The sequence below is a fragment of the Hyperoodon ampullatus genome (assembly GCF_949752795.1).
Source record: "Hyperoodon ampullatus genome assembly, chromosome: 13".
Classification (NCBI taxonomy): Eukaryota; Metazoa; Chordata; class Mammalia; order Artiodactyla; family Ziphiidae; genus Hyperoodon; species Hyperoodon ampullatus.
The window spans coordinates 41084401-41099803 of record NC_136926.1 but is presented as its reverse complement, the minus strand read 5'-3'; the positions used below and the strand labels follow the sequence as shown (position 1 = coordinate 41099803).

The 15403-nt window shown below is 45.7% G+C and overlaps 1 protein-coding gene across 2 annotated transcripts in view; it reads right to left on the bottom strand.

Moving 5' to 3' along the window:
- The window catches only part of LAMA3 (laminin subunit alpha 3), a gene marked incomplete at its 5' end in the record, with an annotated part of 254689 nt that overhangs the window by 97475 nt on the left and 141811 nt on the right, over positions 1-15403 (bottom strand). For both annotated transcript variants that reach the window (XM_079717942.1, XM_079717943.1), the window contains 7 exons: positions 7607-7811; positions 8768-8979; positions 10119-10234; positions 11741-11880; positions 11963-12089; positions 13685-13829; positions 14711-14808. In XM_079717942.1, coding sequence (XP_079574068.1) covers positions 7607-7811; positions 8768-8979; positions 10119-10234; positions 11741-11880; positions 11963-12089; positions 13685-13829; positions 14711-14808 — 1043 coding nt within the window. The remainder of the gene's footprint in view (positions 1-7606; positions 7812-8767; positions 8980-10118; positions 10235-11740; positions 11881-11962; positions 12090-13684; positions 13830-14710; positions 14809-15403) is intronic.

The window sequence follows — 15403 nt, the reverse complement described above, 5'->3', positions numbered from 1 at the left end:
AGTGGTAATAAAGGACTTCACCAGGTGGAAGTACCTGCAGGAGGCCATCGAAGGAAAGGGGATAATACACACTTTGTTAGAAGTTGACACCCGATTGACTGTAGGAAAAAGGAATTGACTCTAAGGTGATGCTGAGATTTCAGGCTTTGGGGACCAGGAGGAGGCTGTCACCAATATGTAGAATTTTTTTAAAAAAATTCAAAGAGAGGAATGGCCTGAAAGGCAAGACAATGGCAAGGGTTTCAGATATGGAATCAGTGTAGAATTTAGGAGTTGAGAGGGCCCTTAAAGATCATCTCATCTAACACTTCATTATACATGTGAGGGGACAGGAGCTCAAAGAGGTCAGGGGACTTGTCCGCCAAGGCCCCCCCTAAGGAAAGCCAATAGGGGAACCCAGGTAGAACTGATTTTCAATGAATGTGGGATAAGACAGCCGTCAGGGACCAGAACTGGAGCTCTGGATCTGGGAATCATCAAGGGTCGGGTGGTTGAAGCCAGGAGAATGGGTGGGGCTTCAGGAGGACAAAGTATAAAGGGCAGAAGGCCAAGTGCCTGGCAAATAATAACAACAGCTAATACTGGGTGCAAGTGTGTGTCAGGTACTATTCTAAGGGTTTTTACACAGGATATTTAATCCTCTAAAGAACTTTAAAAGGTAGGTGCCTCTGGGACAGAGGAAACGTAAGTGAGAACTCTGAGCTCTGTCCATCCCCATCCGCCCTGCTCACCACCGTGTCCCAGCACCTGCCTGCACGCCGTCTGGAATTTACCATTCCTATTATTTGATGAGGTGCATCAAAGGGATTGCTTCTCCAGGTTGTTAGGGCTTGTGGATTTCTGCCGACCTGGAAGTACTTCTGTTCCCAGAATGCCAAGTCTACGACCTTTTTCTGGTATTTTGTTTCTCCATCTAACACATTTAGTAAATCTGTGAGACTGGCTGAGATAGAGGTCCCCCCAAAACGGCTTTCCTTTTGCTGCTGCTCTTCTGAAGAGGCACGTTTGCACATGTGGTTTCACTGGACGTCCAGGTGAACTGCCATCTCCTATAATGGATCTTAACATGACTTGAAAGTCATCGACGTAACGATAGTCTTTTTTTTTTTTTTTTTGTGGTACGCGGGCCTCTCACTGCTGTGGCCTCTCCCGTTGTGGAGCACAGGCTCCAGATGCGCAGGCTCAGCGGCCATGGCTCACGGGCCCAGCCGCTCCGTGGCATGTGGGATCTTCCCAGACCGAGGCACAAACCCGTGTCCCCTGCATCGGCAGGCAGACTCTCAACCACTGTGCCACCAGGGAAGCCCACGATAGTCTTTTAAAGCAGTGATTCCCAGCATCTGTGTATCTGATTGATAAAATCTTCTGAGGCTATTTTAGCTCTTTCATTTGTTCAAAGAATCTGATGGCACAATCATCCACTATTAAAAGCAGATGCAAATGTACTTTTTCATTGCTATTATATCTGATTCAATTACTGTGATGCTATAAAAAAATGAAATTTTGATCAATATAAGCATCTTTAAGACCACAATCCCGATTGAGTTGTGCCAAACAATGGACTTTTTATCATTTATACAATATACTTTTGTAATATTTTCCATGATACAATCAGAGATTGAAGAAGAAATAGAATCAGAGTTTTTTGACAGTTTTGCTTTATTTATTTATTTATTTATGGCTGTGTTGGGTCTTCGTTTCTGTGCGAGGGCTTTCTCTAGTTGTGGCAAGCGGGGGCCACTCTTCATCACGGTGCGCGGGCCTCTCACTGTCGCGGCCTGTCTTGTTGCGGAGCACAGGCTCCAGACGCGCAGGCTCAGTAGCCGTGGCTCACGGACCCAGTTGCTCTGCGGCATGTGGGATCTTCCCGGACCAGGACTCAAACCCGTGTCCCCTGCATTGGCAGGCAGACTCTCAACCACTGCGCCACCAGGGAAGCCCCAGAGTTTTAAATTTAGGTGGGAAGTTGGAGATGATTTTACCAAGCTTCATTTTATAGATTAGGAAGCTGAGACCAAGGAAGGCAAAGCAACTTGCCCAGAGTCTCCTGGCTAGTTCATGACAAAGATAAGCAAGAACTCAATTTTATGGCTCCAATTGAATTTATTTCCAATTGTGTCTAAAATTACAGCACTAGTTTTAATTATGAACAAATTGAGTATTGTGGATTGCTGCAATTATTTCTGTAATTCATTTTAAAGGAGATTAATATTTGTAATAGTTTGATTTCCCTTTAGTATGATAAACTTTAACACTTCTAAATAGTCAAATAAAATTTGAAAATTCAAATTTTTCAGCTTTGTGATTTGTGATAACTTGTACAACTGTAAGAGAGTCTGTTGTATCACTGAGAAAGGATATGTTTTTCTTTTTATTACAAGTTCCAGGTATCTTTGATTACTTCTTTTACTTGAATGTTAGGTTCCTCTAAACACATTCTTCATTTTCATTAGGATATTTTCAGGGGCAGCAGGGAGCATTCTTTCCTCTAATATTTTCTAAAGAAATAATCCTTTAGGCAATCAAAAGCTTTTTTGGCATCAACACTGGAATTATCATGGGTAATTTGTGCAATTTACAGTCATGTAATAAACTGAAGTTTTTCTTACATTACCTGCCAAGGCCCTTTCATGACAAATCCACTTTGATCATGGAAAGATGTGTCATCCCATTAGGTGATTACAGTCTTTTTGGTAATGTCAGGATAAATAATTTCACATCTTGGTTTGGGCGTCATACAGGTCAATGAGATTCCATTTCTGTTGATGTTCCCTCGGGTGTGGGCAAAACTACTATACAACATGTCTCAGTCCTGAGTTAGGAATTTTCTAGTCTACTAAACTGTCATTGGCTAGTGAAGGTTTGTTATATTCTCCTTAGAATTTGTACCTAACATCCTATGGTAAATCTCTCTCTCATAGATGATGCCTTAACTGATTTTTACAGTTTATAATACGTTCTCAGTTTCCTTTTTCTGTGGTGGCAGCATTGAGAAACTGTGTGTGAGGTCCTGTTTGCAGCAATTTCTTCTGCTGACCATCCACGTCCTTTTAAAACTCTCCCATTGGTTCTCGGACAGTGAATTCTCCTGCTTCTCTTCCTGCCTGAAAACTGCTTCTCCACCTCCTTGGCTCCTTTGCCTCCTATGATTAAACATAGGGACCCCCTCCAGGACCCACACCTGTTTTCCCTCCTGTGTGTCCACACCTTCTCCTTGGGGTCCTCCCTCACTCTAACCCATGTACATGGTTCCCCAACCTCTACCCCCAGCCCCAAACTCTTCACGTGGGTGTTCTGTTTTCAAAAGAAAAACTGAAGTAGTCACTATGGAAAAACAGAACTTTGTTGGACTTGTTGGCACTTATTTTGTGGCTTGGTGAGTTTTTATTTTTAATTAAATATGGAGGCACTGTAATGTTTTCAGTATTTAGGGCTCTGAGTGTCTTCATGCAGCTGTGATTAGAGCCACTACAGAGTCTTGGGCTTCGTCCTCTGCCAGGATTCCATCTCCCAATAACTGTTCCACGTCCCCTTGTTTATCTCCTCTCCTGTTCTGTCGTCTAGTTTTTTTCTTTATTTTTCCCAAGGTTATGTATGCATTGCTCATTCTGCTGTTCAAACGGGACCTTGTTCTTTCAGCCTTTCTTATACCCAGATTCCTAGTCCCTTGAGTCAGCAAAGTATTTTAATGCTAAGACCTCCCTCTCTGCTTATCCCGCTTATTTGTCAGACTATTCTTTCCTCTGAAGGATTCATGCAAACCCATTCCACGTAAAGACGTTGGATTCTTTCCTTAGACTTGTTTTTCAAATATATGAAAAGGAATATTATTCCTAGTTCAATCTGTTTCCCTTTTTATAACACCCTGGATTTCCTTTTCTGAAGCCAGTTCTAATTCTACAGTTTCTTTAGGTCTGGTCTCTCACTTCTTCTACAAAGTTGATTGGGTCATGACTGGCACATCTAGGTCCTTTGAGCTTCCCACTTATCCATCTTCTCCAGCCACAAGACAGCAAGCAACTCCTGGGCACAGTGCATCTTTTTGTTCTGTAGCATCCCTGCAGGTCCTGGTAGAAGCCTGTGCTTCCACACTAAGTGTCCATGAATCAGGAATTTACTGGAAATAGGTCAGACATTTTCACAAGCCTATTGGTGCATTCGACACCCAATGCAAAGTCTTTAGTAATGAACTAAGTGCCTGACTTCCTTCCAGAGCATAGCGTAAGCACTGGAGGGACCAGAACCAAATGTATGTGATGAAAACTCTCTGATAACACCTCAAAATTCTTTGTACCAGTCACATTCCATTTAGGCTCATAGTTGGAGAAGGATAGGCAACTGACTTGACTCACGGAGGACTCACAACCTGTGGTTTTAAAGACTTGGAATCTTCCATGACTCAAATTCTCACTCAGCTTCCTTCCCAGAGGACAAAGGAACTGTTAGACGTTGGGCAACAATCAGAAGTGTGGTTAAAGGTCCTTCCTCAGGAAAAGAAAACGTTGCTGCTATAGAGAGTTGAATTTTGTCCCCAGAAGGTACGTTCAAGTTCTAATCCCCAGTACCTAGATTGTGACCTCATTTGGAAATAGGGTTTTTGCAGACACAATCAAGTTAAGATGAGGTCATACTGGAGTAAGGCGGGCCCTAGTCCAATAGGACTGGTGTCCTTATAAAAAAAGAAAGACACAGGTATATACACAATGGAATACTACTCAGCCATAAAAAAGAATGAAATTTTGCATTTGCAACAGCATGGATGGACTTGGAGGGTATTATGCTAAGTGAAATAAGTCAGACAGAGAAAGACAAATACTGTATATCACTTATACGGGGAGTCTAAAAACTAGAACAAATTAGTGAATATGACAAAACAGAAACAGACTCACAGATATAGAGAACAAACTAGAGGCTACCAGTGGGGAGAGGGAAGAAGGGGCAAGACAGGAGTAGGGGATTAAGAGGTACAAACTACTATATACAAAATAAATAAGGGAACCCTCCTACACTGTTGGTGGGAAAGTAAACTGGTGCAGCCACTATGGAAAACAGTATGGAGGTTTCTCAAAAACTAAAAATAGAGTTATCATATGATCCAGCAATCCCATGCCTGGACATATATTTGGAAAAGACGAAAACTCTAATTCGACAAGATACATGCACCCTAATGTTCATAGCAGCACTATTTACAATAGCCAGGACATGGAAGCAACCTAAGCGTCCGTCAACAGATGAATGGATAGAGAAGATGTGGTGTATATAATATATGCAATGGAATATCACTCAGCCATAAAAAAAGAATGAAATAATGCCTTTTGCCACAACATGGACGGACCCAGAGCGTATCATACTAAGTAAAGTCAGACAGAGAAAGACAAATATTATATGACATCACTTATATGTGGAATCTAAAAAAAATAGTACTTATTTACGAAACAGAAACAGATTCACAGACATAAAAAACAAACTTATGGTTACCACTGGGGAAGGAGAGAGGGATAAGTTGAGAGTATGGGATTAACAGATGCACACTACCATATATAAAGTAGATAAATAACAAGGTCCTACTGTATAGCGCAGGGGACTATATTCAATATCTTGTGATAAACTATAATGGAAAAAATAGAAAAAATATAGAAATACATATATGTGTATAACCGAATCACTCCCCTGTACACCTGAAACTAACACAACATTGTAAATCAACTATACTTCAAAAAAGAAAAATAGGAAAAAAAGATAAAATAAATAAGCTACAAGGATATATTGTACAGCGCAGTGAATATAGCCAATATTTTAAAATAATTATAAACAGAGTATAACTTTTAAAAATTGTGAATCACTATGTGGTACACCTGAAACTTAGACAATACGCATTGCACATCAACTATACGTCAATCTTTTTTAATTAAAGTTTTAAAAAATTCAGAGGCTAAAAAAAAAAAAAAGAAAAAGAAAAGAAAGACACAGACCCACACAGAGAGGAGAAAGCCATGTGAAGACAGAGACACACAAGGAGAATCCATGAGACGACAGAGGCAGAACCAAGGAATTCCAAGGACTGCCGGCAACACAGGAAGGTAAGAGGCAGGCAGGGAACAGTCTCTCCTAGAGCTTTTAGAAAGAACAACACCTTGATTTCAGACGTTTAGCCTTTCGAACCATGAAAGAATAAATTTCTGTTGTTTGAAGACACCCAGTTTGTGGCCATTTGTCAGCAGCCACGGGAAACGAACACAGCTGCCCTGGAGCTGGAGAAGCAGGCGCCTGCCACTCATAGCCACGGCCCCTCCTGGCTCTCTCACTGGGATCACAGGCACCGACGCCTACGTCCACGTGCCTGGGTTGGGGGGAGGGGGGAGTGCAGGGCGGGGGCAAGCCTCACGTTTTCTGCTGCACAGGTCACACCGGCCTGGATGGCAGAAGCTCTGCTTCAGCTTTCCTGCCACATAACCCCTATCAGATTCTTTCCAACCTTTTCTTCTAGGAGACTGGATCCTGTTCTTCACCCCCTGTGGCCACCCTCTGGTCCTGCCGAGATCAGGCTGATGACCTGGTATCACGTGACAACACCCTCTGGTTTCCAATGCAGAGCTGACCTGCTGAGCGAACCTCTTGGCCCCCTGGCATCTGTTTGCGCCGCAGTTTGCCTCTTGTCTCTCAGCAGCTGTGTGCTGGACCTCGGTGGCCCCGGAGGCTGCCCCGCCTCTCAGGTCAGGCTGTCCAGCGGGTACTGCCCACTCTGCCGCCCTACCCAAATGGAGCCCCCCTGTGGAGGCCCCTGCACCGCCTCCGGCTCCCCCATCTGAGTCAGGGCAGCAGGCTAGGGATTTTAGACTACATCAAGCACCATCCTTAACAAAACTACCAGCCCTTGAGGATATGGGGAGGGGGAAGGGTAAGCTGTGACAAAGCGAGAGAGTGGCATGGACATATATACACTACCAAACGTAAAATAGCTAGTGGGAAGCAGCCGCAGAGATCAGCTCGGTGCTTTGTGACCACCTAGAGGGGTGGGATAGGGAGGGTGGGAGGGAGGGAGACGCAAGAGGGAAGAGATATGGGAACATATGTATATGTATAACTGATTCACTTTGTTATAAAGCAGAAACTAACACACCATTGTAAAGCAATTATACTCCAATAAAGATGTTAAAAAAAAAAAAAAAAAAAGAGAAGAGGAAAGATATACATGACTGAAAAAAAAAACAAAAAAACTACCAGCTTATGAGAGTGAAGGTTTGGAGCCCAGACCTCAGTACAAACGAACAGATGGCTCACCACCCGGTGACCAAGGAGATGGAACTGATCACGTAATCATGCACGTATCGCATGCACACGCGGAACGAGGCTGGAGTGGACGGCGAGGCTGCTTGGGCCTCGGGAGACAGCCATCTGCCCACCTAGGCTCTGCCAAGCCACCCGAGCCTGAGGGGACCAGACACTCCACACACCATGCCCATCCCAGGTGGGAGCAACACTCTGAGGTCAACTCAAGCAGTCTCGGGGCCCATGTGAAGCGGGAAGTAATGGGGACCGGTGTGGGGACGGACAGCATCTTCCCTTCCCACCGTAGGATGCAACAGGTTAGTCCTCCAGGCCTCACCTGCACTGTCCATGGTCCCTGTCACATTCTGGGATGGCAGCCCCGTCGGTGCCTGTCCTGGAACAGTTGCAGCCTTCGCAGCCGGCCAGCGGGTGGAAGCTGAAGGAATGTGTCTCACACGCATCACACTGGGGCCTGACCGTGCGGGGCGGGCAAAGGCACATCCCCATCGTCTCCTCACAAAGGCGCCGGCCGCAGGTGCATGCTGGCCAGGAATGAAGAGACACGGTGAAAGGGTTAGATGCCCCTGACCTCCAGCAGGACTGCACCAGGGTTTCCAGAACATTCCAAGGGGTCTGGGAGAAAGGTCTTGCTTTTCTTCCCTTATGGTATTATTGAGTGTGGTTTATCTGAAAGGCCCCTTTCTTGGGGCCAAGACCGACCACACCCAATGCTCATGGTGGACACAACGTGCAGAAGCTGAGTGAGGCACAGCTGGAGCTACTGACACCAAGGTAGACACCCTAAGGCGTCCCCCGACCCCGAGCTGCAGTTACATGTCATTCTTATGTGAGGCCTGTCCTCCGTCAGAGGGTCAGCTCTTCTCAGGCTCCCTGAAGGGCCTCCACGTCACCCCAGTGCACTGAGCCCAAGGTCAGGACAGGATGCAGCAGCGGGGCCCTTGTTAGGCAAAGGCTGGCCTCCATGCGGGGACTCTGCCCCCTTCACATGGCCTGGGCTGACCCTCATCAAGGGCTGCAGCACATTTCCTAGATAAAGATCCATGGCCTCCTCATTCAGTGAGGAGTACGCCCTGTGACCCTGGCTCTCCTCCCACCTCAGCTGAGCTTTGGTTAGGCTGCAAAAACTGAAGCCTAACCTATTCCACTAAGAAGAGAACTGAGCTGTCCAATATTTTGATGCTTAAGGCTATCTACCTTCACCTGCTTTACCAAGCGTATGGGTCACATAGCATGGGAAACATAAATATTTATCTTCTAGAACCTTGCTACTCATAGTGTGGTCCCTAGACCAGCAGCATGGGTATACTCTGAGTGGTTACTGGAAATGCAGACTCTCAGGCCTGAGAGTCAGAATCTGCATTTTCACAAGATTCCCAGGTGAGTCTCCAGCACAGTGAAATTCAAGAAACCTGGCCCTAGGTGAGCTTCATCCACCTGGGACCAGAGATGACCTTGGCTGACCTGAACATGCACTTACGCTTGCAGTGCGGGAATCCGTAGTAGCCCATCTGACAGCGGGTACACTGCCGCCCAATGACATGGGGCCGGCATGGGCACTGCCCGCCCTCTGGGCTGCAGTGATGGCCAATGGCCCCGGCGGCGTGGCACTCACAAGGCAGTGCACCGTCATGGTAAAGGGCCACCAGGGACCTGGCAGAATCCTTACAGAATCCAGAGGCTTTCTGGGGGCTGTGGAAACAAAAACTCATGGTGAGATCCTGGGAGGCGTGCCCAGAAACAGTCCCAACCTTCCTCTTCCCACATGCCTCACCAAGCAGTGTTTTGGGGGAGGGGCTCTGGAGTTTGGATGGAAGTTAGAGAAAACCCCACCCCTGGACTCACAGTGGGTGCCAGCCACCCCTCCTCCCATCCCCATCCACTCCAGGACACATCACAGGATGGTGGGTGGGAACTTTCAGTGGCTGGAATAAATGGGTGAAAATTCACCTATGGGATGAATTGTATGGTGTGTGGATTATATCTCAATAAAGTAGTCACCAAAAAAATTTACACCTACGTGTGTAATGATACACCAATTAGAATAATAATGAGGAGGAGGTGAATTGCCAACATTTATTGAACATGTGTGTTAGAATTTTTGCCTACACCTCACTTAACCTCACAACCACCCAACCAATTAGTCCCTAAGCCCCATTTCACAGATAAGGCAACTGAGGGTTCTAGAAATTAGGCAACATTCCCGAGGCCACAGAGCTACGAAGTGGTCGAGCAGGTACTCAAACCCATAGCTGTTTGACCTCAGAGCCTTTGTTCTTAATATTTTTTATGCAGGAGGCATCTGGCCCCCAGCAGCCTCAGTTCCTCGGGAAACCTACAAGGGGGCAGGGTGGGTCTGCAGAAAAGAATGGCAGGAGTTGATACTCAGGGCTGTTCTAGGCTCTTAGCATTCAGGGACCCACAGAGGGAAGACGGGGAGGTCCACCCCTCTGTATGCTCCCCACTCAATCAGAGGGCAAAGGAGAGTGGGAATCAGGGCTCACATGCCTCCCCGTGGAGGAAGCCCTGTGTGGTATCTTAGGAATCTGAGTCGGCCAAGAGGAAGCAGGGAAGAGGAAGAGAAACTCCCAAGCAGCCTGTGAATCCCAGCTTGGAAGGTGATCTGCTGAGATCAAAGTTGAGGGGGGAATCTCGCCCAGATGTGCACAACGGCTATAGCGTGTGCCGAGGACCCGGGACTCAGTGCCCCTCCCTCAGGCTCCCAGAGGAAGAGACAGACCCAAGGGCCACCCTTCCCCGGGCCTCTTGCTCTGGTCGGGAATGTGGGAGAGCTGCATGCCTCCCAGGGCCTTTCCACAAAGGATACTTACTCAATATAAAAACTGTCCCCTCCACAATTGGTGACAAACTCAAATGACTTGTCCACTGATTTTCTGTGAAGGATTTGGTAGTCGTAATTCTCCGCAGGCACCACTAGGACACGGACCTAAAGGGAAGCTGTCGGCATGTCTTTGGATTTCCAACAGCACGGCATACCTACGGCTCTGCATCACACTTTCTCTTCGCTAAGATCAACGTTCTTTATTGTTAAGCCCAAGACCATATGAAACAGGGTTTATGAAAAAAGAATCACAAAATAACCCTAAGCCAGTGTTGAAGGCTCAGGCCATGTTTCCGTGCAGGAAATGATAACAAGTTGGGGGCAGACCTCCTGGAGCACCTGCTCAGAGAAGCAACAGCCTCAGGTGCTGGGTGGGGACAGGAGACGTCAGGGGTGAGCAGGACAGCCAGGGCCCTGTGTGATCCATGCCTGGGATGACCCTGGATCTCCAGAGGTTGCATTTTGTGTTTTTAAATCTGAGCGAACCGAAATGGCAGGACCAATAGGGAAACTCACATGGTGGCTTGTCCCTGAAATTCATATCCTATCAGATACTCTATCATGAATAATTGTAGCCCCAGTCTTTAAAAATACTGCTCAATTCTCTGCACCTGTATAAACCAGACTGCGCCAGTAACAAATGTTGCAGGAAATTTCAAACATCTTCGTCAACTACTCACCAACTTACAGCTTACAGAGTCTACTGCTCTCATGTTATTCAGTTCAATAAACATTGCCAAGTCCCTGTGCCAGACGGTGTTTCAGGCACAGGGGATACAAAAATGAATAAAGTCAGGCCCCTGTCCCTAGGAGATGACATCCTCAGAGAGAGAAGAGGTGTGAGCAAGAACTGGAGGGCCACAGAGCAGTCCTGGGCAGTGCTTCCTGGCTCTCCAAGGCTTTACAGGCATTGGGTGACCACGATTCCATCAACCAAGGTAATGAACAGGGTAGAGGATGACCAGGACTGGGCTGGTAAAAGGCTAAGCTGGAGGGACTTGTGAGCTCTCTGGCTATGGGGATGTGCAGTAGATGGTCTGAGAGCTCAGGAAAGATGAGAAATGAGTTCACAGATGTGGGTGTCATTCTCACAGAGGAGAGAACAGAATCGACAGGCGCAGACGATGTTATTCAAAGAGAAATCTTAGAACAAGGGGGCTCACCATCGAGCCCAAGGGAACAGTGACATATGGGGATGAAGGGAAAGAGAAATCACTGAAGGAGCAGTGGAGAAAGTGGGGAAAAAAAAAAACAAGAGAAAGTAGCTATGGAAGCCAAAAAGAAAGAAATTTTCAAGAACAAATGAGTGTTCAAGGCTTCAGAGAGAGACCTGTCAGAGGAGACTGAGGAGGGGCTGAAGGAGAGGGCTCCGGGCTCGTGCAGGGACGTTTTTCTTCCCAGTCACTTCTCTATTATTCTGCTTTCCCTTGATTTTAATTGTCAAAGAAAGACGTTTTTTTTTGGTAAAGTTAGCTGCAAAATTTAAACACTTTTTTATAAATCTGGCTTCAATTCCTTGGAGGAATTATTGTCACGAGCCAAAACTGACACACAGAGCAGCCAACCAAGGCAACCACGTGAAGAGCAAGCTGAAAAATAAGCAGAACGCACCCAAACTAAGGACTTTCCTTCTGGAACCTTCACAGTCACGGCCACCTCCGGCTCCGAGATGTCAAACTCAACCTGATCTCCGGCGATCACTTGGTCCCAGCAGCCAAGCACATGGGGGCAAAAAGAGGCACGGAAGATGCCTGGGGGCAGAGAGAGGCATTCCTATCACACTCCTGCCAAGGCAGGTGAGCCCTGCAGCCCGCCCCGCTCCCCGCAGCTCACCTGGCTGCAGCCGCCCTCTGTCCACAGACACCTGTGCCAGGAACGTCGGATGCACTGGTTGATAAAAATGGACCACAATGACATATCGACCCGGACGCGGTACGAGTCCTCGCAAGGTCACTTGGTTCTGGGTGGGAAAAAAAATATTCCTCCAGCTGCAGAGTTATGAATAATTAGAATCACAGGATATTTTGAGGTTAAAAACCAAAACAACCTCAGTATTTACCCAAGAGAAGTGAAAATCCACATTCACACAAAACCTTCCCTTGAACGTTTGGAGCAGCTTTATTTGTGATCACAAACACTGGAAACAAACCAAATAACCCTCGGCTGCAGAATGGACAAACCAACCGTGGGACAACCATAAATGATGCTGGAGGGAGTGGCTTTTGGTAAAATCACTTTGGAAAACTATGCGGTGGTTTTTACCAAAGTTGAACATATAACTGAGCAATTGCATTCCTAGGTATTTAACAACAGAAAGGCACACTGTGTGTGCAAAAGGCCATACAAGAATGTTCCTAGCATTCAAGCACTACTTGTAATAACTGTGTAACAAAGGGTCAGACTCCATTTTTTATGTTTGACAGTTTTCAAGCTCCATCACTCACCTATTGCCTTTTGTCCTACACCTGGACAAGCTGATAAGCCCAGGTGTTCATCCCTTGGCACACGTGGGAAGTTCTAACCACAGAAATTCCAGCCCATCGGAGAGGGAGCCCTCACCCAGACTCCCCCCACCACCCCCTCCTAACCACAACGAAAACCAGATTCAGACCCCAATGCTTGCTCAGGTTTGAGTGTGAGCCCTGCTTTCCCCAGAAAGCCTCACTATGTGAGTAATAAGTCTTTTCAAACCGCAAAAAAAACCTACAGGAATAACAACAATAAAAGGTTATCTTTCAGATGAGAGCTGTGCCTTGGAGGGTGACTGACTAATTTTATAGCAAAACCAGGAGTACAGCTCTATTGTCATGATTTCAATTCATTTCCCCTACTATTCTAGGTTGCCTTGCCCATACGGGATCTTAAGAAATTTTCTCTCCCAAATCCTGTTAATTTCCTATCTTGATGCAATGTGAACTGACACAAGCCATCTCTAGGATTAGAAGGACATAACGGCATCAGAACAAACATTAAGTACTGCAATTCTGTAGTTTACAATGAAAAAAAGGTGTATTCCCTTCATATAATTCACCTTTGTGCTCTAGATGATTAATCAATATGTGTTTATTGGGAATGTCCTGCCTACAAGTTGGGGACGCAAAAATTTTGTTAAGAGTTCTAAAAGCGCTCATGTTCTGATTTGGGAAGATAATTAATGACTCAACAACGTTAAGTAGCACTAGCCCATGAAAATATGACCTATCCTAAGATGGGTCATGAAAAATTGCCAAATGACTATGTAGACAGCGATGCAGGAGGGAAAAGGAGCGTCAGGATGGGGCGGCCACAGACAGGATTAACTGGATGCCTCATGCCTGGGATTCTCCACAGTTGAGAGCAGAGGTGCTCAAACTTTAGGGGCATCCAAATCCCCTGGAGGATTTGTTAAAGCACAGATTCCTGGGCCCCTCTTCAGAGTTTCTAATTCAAGAGTTCTGGGGTGATGCCTGCAGATTTGCATTTCTAACAAGTTCCCAGGGGATGGGGATGCTGCTGGTTGGGATCACACTTTGAGAACCACTGGTTTACGAGCAACACACTGAGAGGGAGCCCTACCTGTGGGGCCTTCAAGGTGACTCCAGTAACAGCATCAGCAGAAGGTAAAGGGTCCTGGGGCAGGAGAGGGGAAGACCCACCACTCGGAACATCCAAAATTAATGCTGTTGGAGGAGCTTCAGGGACCAAGGAGATACAGGTGGCACTGAAAAAGAGAATACTGAAAAATAACCAAAACCCGAAGAACTGTCCCCCGGTGAAGATACAGAGTCTAAGCATCAAAAGGACCCAGAGAACCACCAGCCTGTGGAGATCTTTATACAAACATACTCAGTGCTCTGGATTGGCCAAGTGTATTCCGGCTGCCCGCTTAATACAATAAGCTAAGACAGAAAAAAAAAAAAATCTTAATTTTGAAGGAAAGTAAGCTAGATGGAAACTTTTTAAAACTTCCCTATCTAGGACTAAAATTCATTGTTAAATGAGATCAATGCAATGAAACATTATTATTCACCTCTAAACATCAATGTTGACGTAAAACTATACAAAAACAAAGAGAACACATGCCTATCATTTCTTTTAGGCACAGCCAGATTTCATTGTCTTGGTGGTTTCAACCATATGCATAAGATGTCATGACTGTATCCATAAATTATCTTTGAATCTACATCCAAACAACCTTCCCAAAATCCCAATAATCATTGGTTAGCTAATTCTCATAACAGAGTTATGAGATGGGTCATTATTTTCATGTTTTTTTAAATGAGTAGTCTCAGACATAGAGATTAAAGGATTGGAACAAAGTTGAGTCTTGACGAAGGCTCAGAATAGAACTTCAGAGTAACTGCCCTCAAGGGTGAGGCTTAAACATTTCCCCCAGTTGCTACTGTGTCAGCTTCCTGATATAATGGAATTCTGGAAAGATTGCTGGGATGAATGATTTAGCTCTTTTTTTTTTTTTAATGCATCACCAGCCTTTAGCACCTTGGCCTGTGATCACTTCTGAAGTCAAATATAAATCTACAGCCTTAAAAGCATTAGGTATCACTCAGCACAAACAAGGGATAAAGGAAGGAAACACATTACCTTTCATTAACAAATCTCCCATAACTGGCAATGCATTTGACATGAGGTCTCAAATATTCCACTGAGAATTCTTCAGTGGGTATGATACAAATTTGATGCTGTTGAGCAAATACAAGAAGGTACAACCCAGTTATCAGCAAAGTCAAGGTTATAGCCAAACACATTCTTTTAAAAAGCTGTTGAGGGCTTCCCTGGTGGTGCAGTGGTTAAGAATCTGCCTGCCAATGCAGGGGACATGGGTTCAAGCCCTGGTCCAGGAGGATCCCACATGCTGTGGAGCAACTAAGACCGTGCGCCACAATTACTTAAGCCTGCACGCCCGCAGCTAGAGAAAAGTCTGCACGCAGCAACGAAGACCCAACAACAACAACAACAAAAAGTCGTTAAGAATTCATCCAGAGGAATTATAACTATTATTGTAAAGCAGTAAAAATCATAGGAGAGCACTCCCTCTGGCATCATTACGTCCAACAAATCCTTTTTACTATTATGCAGGATCACTGACTAAATTGCTCTTGGAATAATTATACGAATAAATAAAATCATGTGAAAGTTCAAAAACAACTCTCTGTCAGTGACTTTTGACAGTTTTTTCTCTCCTGCCTTGGGCCGATGCTGGTTCTTCAGACCCCTTGGCAGGGAGAGGCAGGGATGTGGTGGGCAACCAGGGAGCCTGCTGTTCAGAAAGAGGGT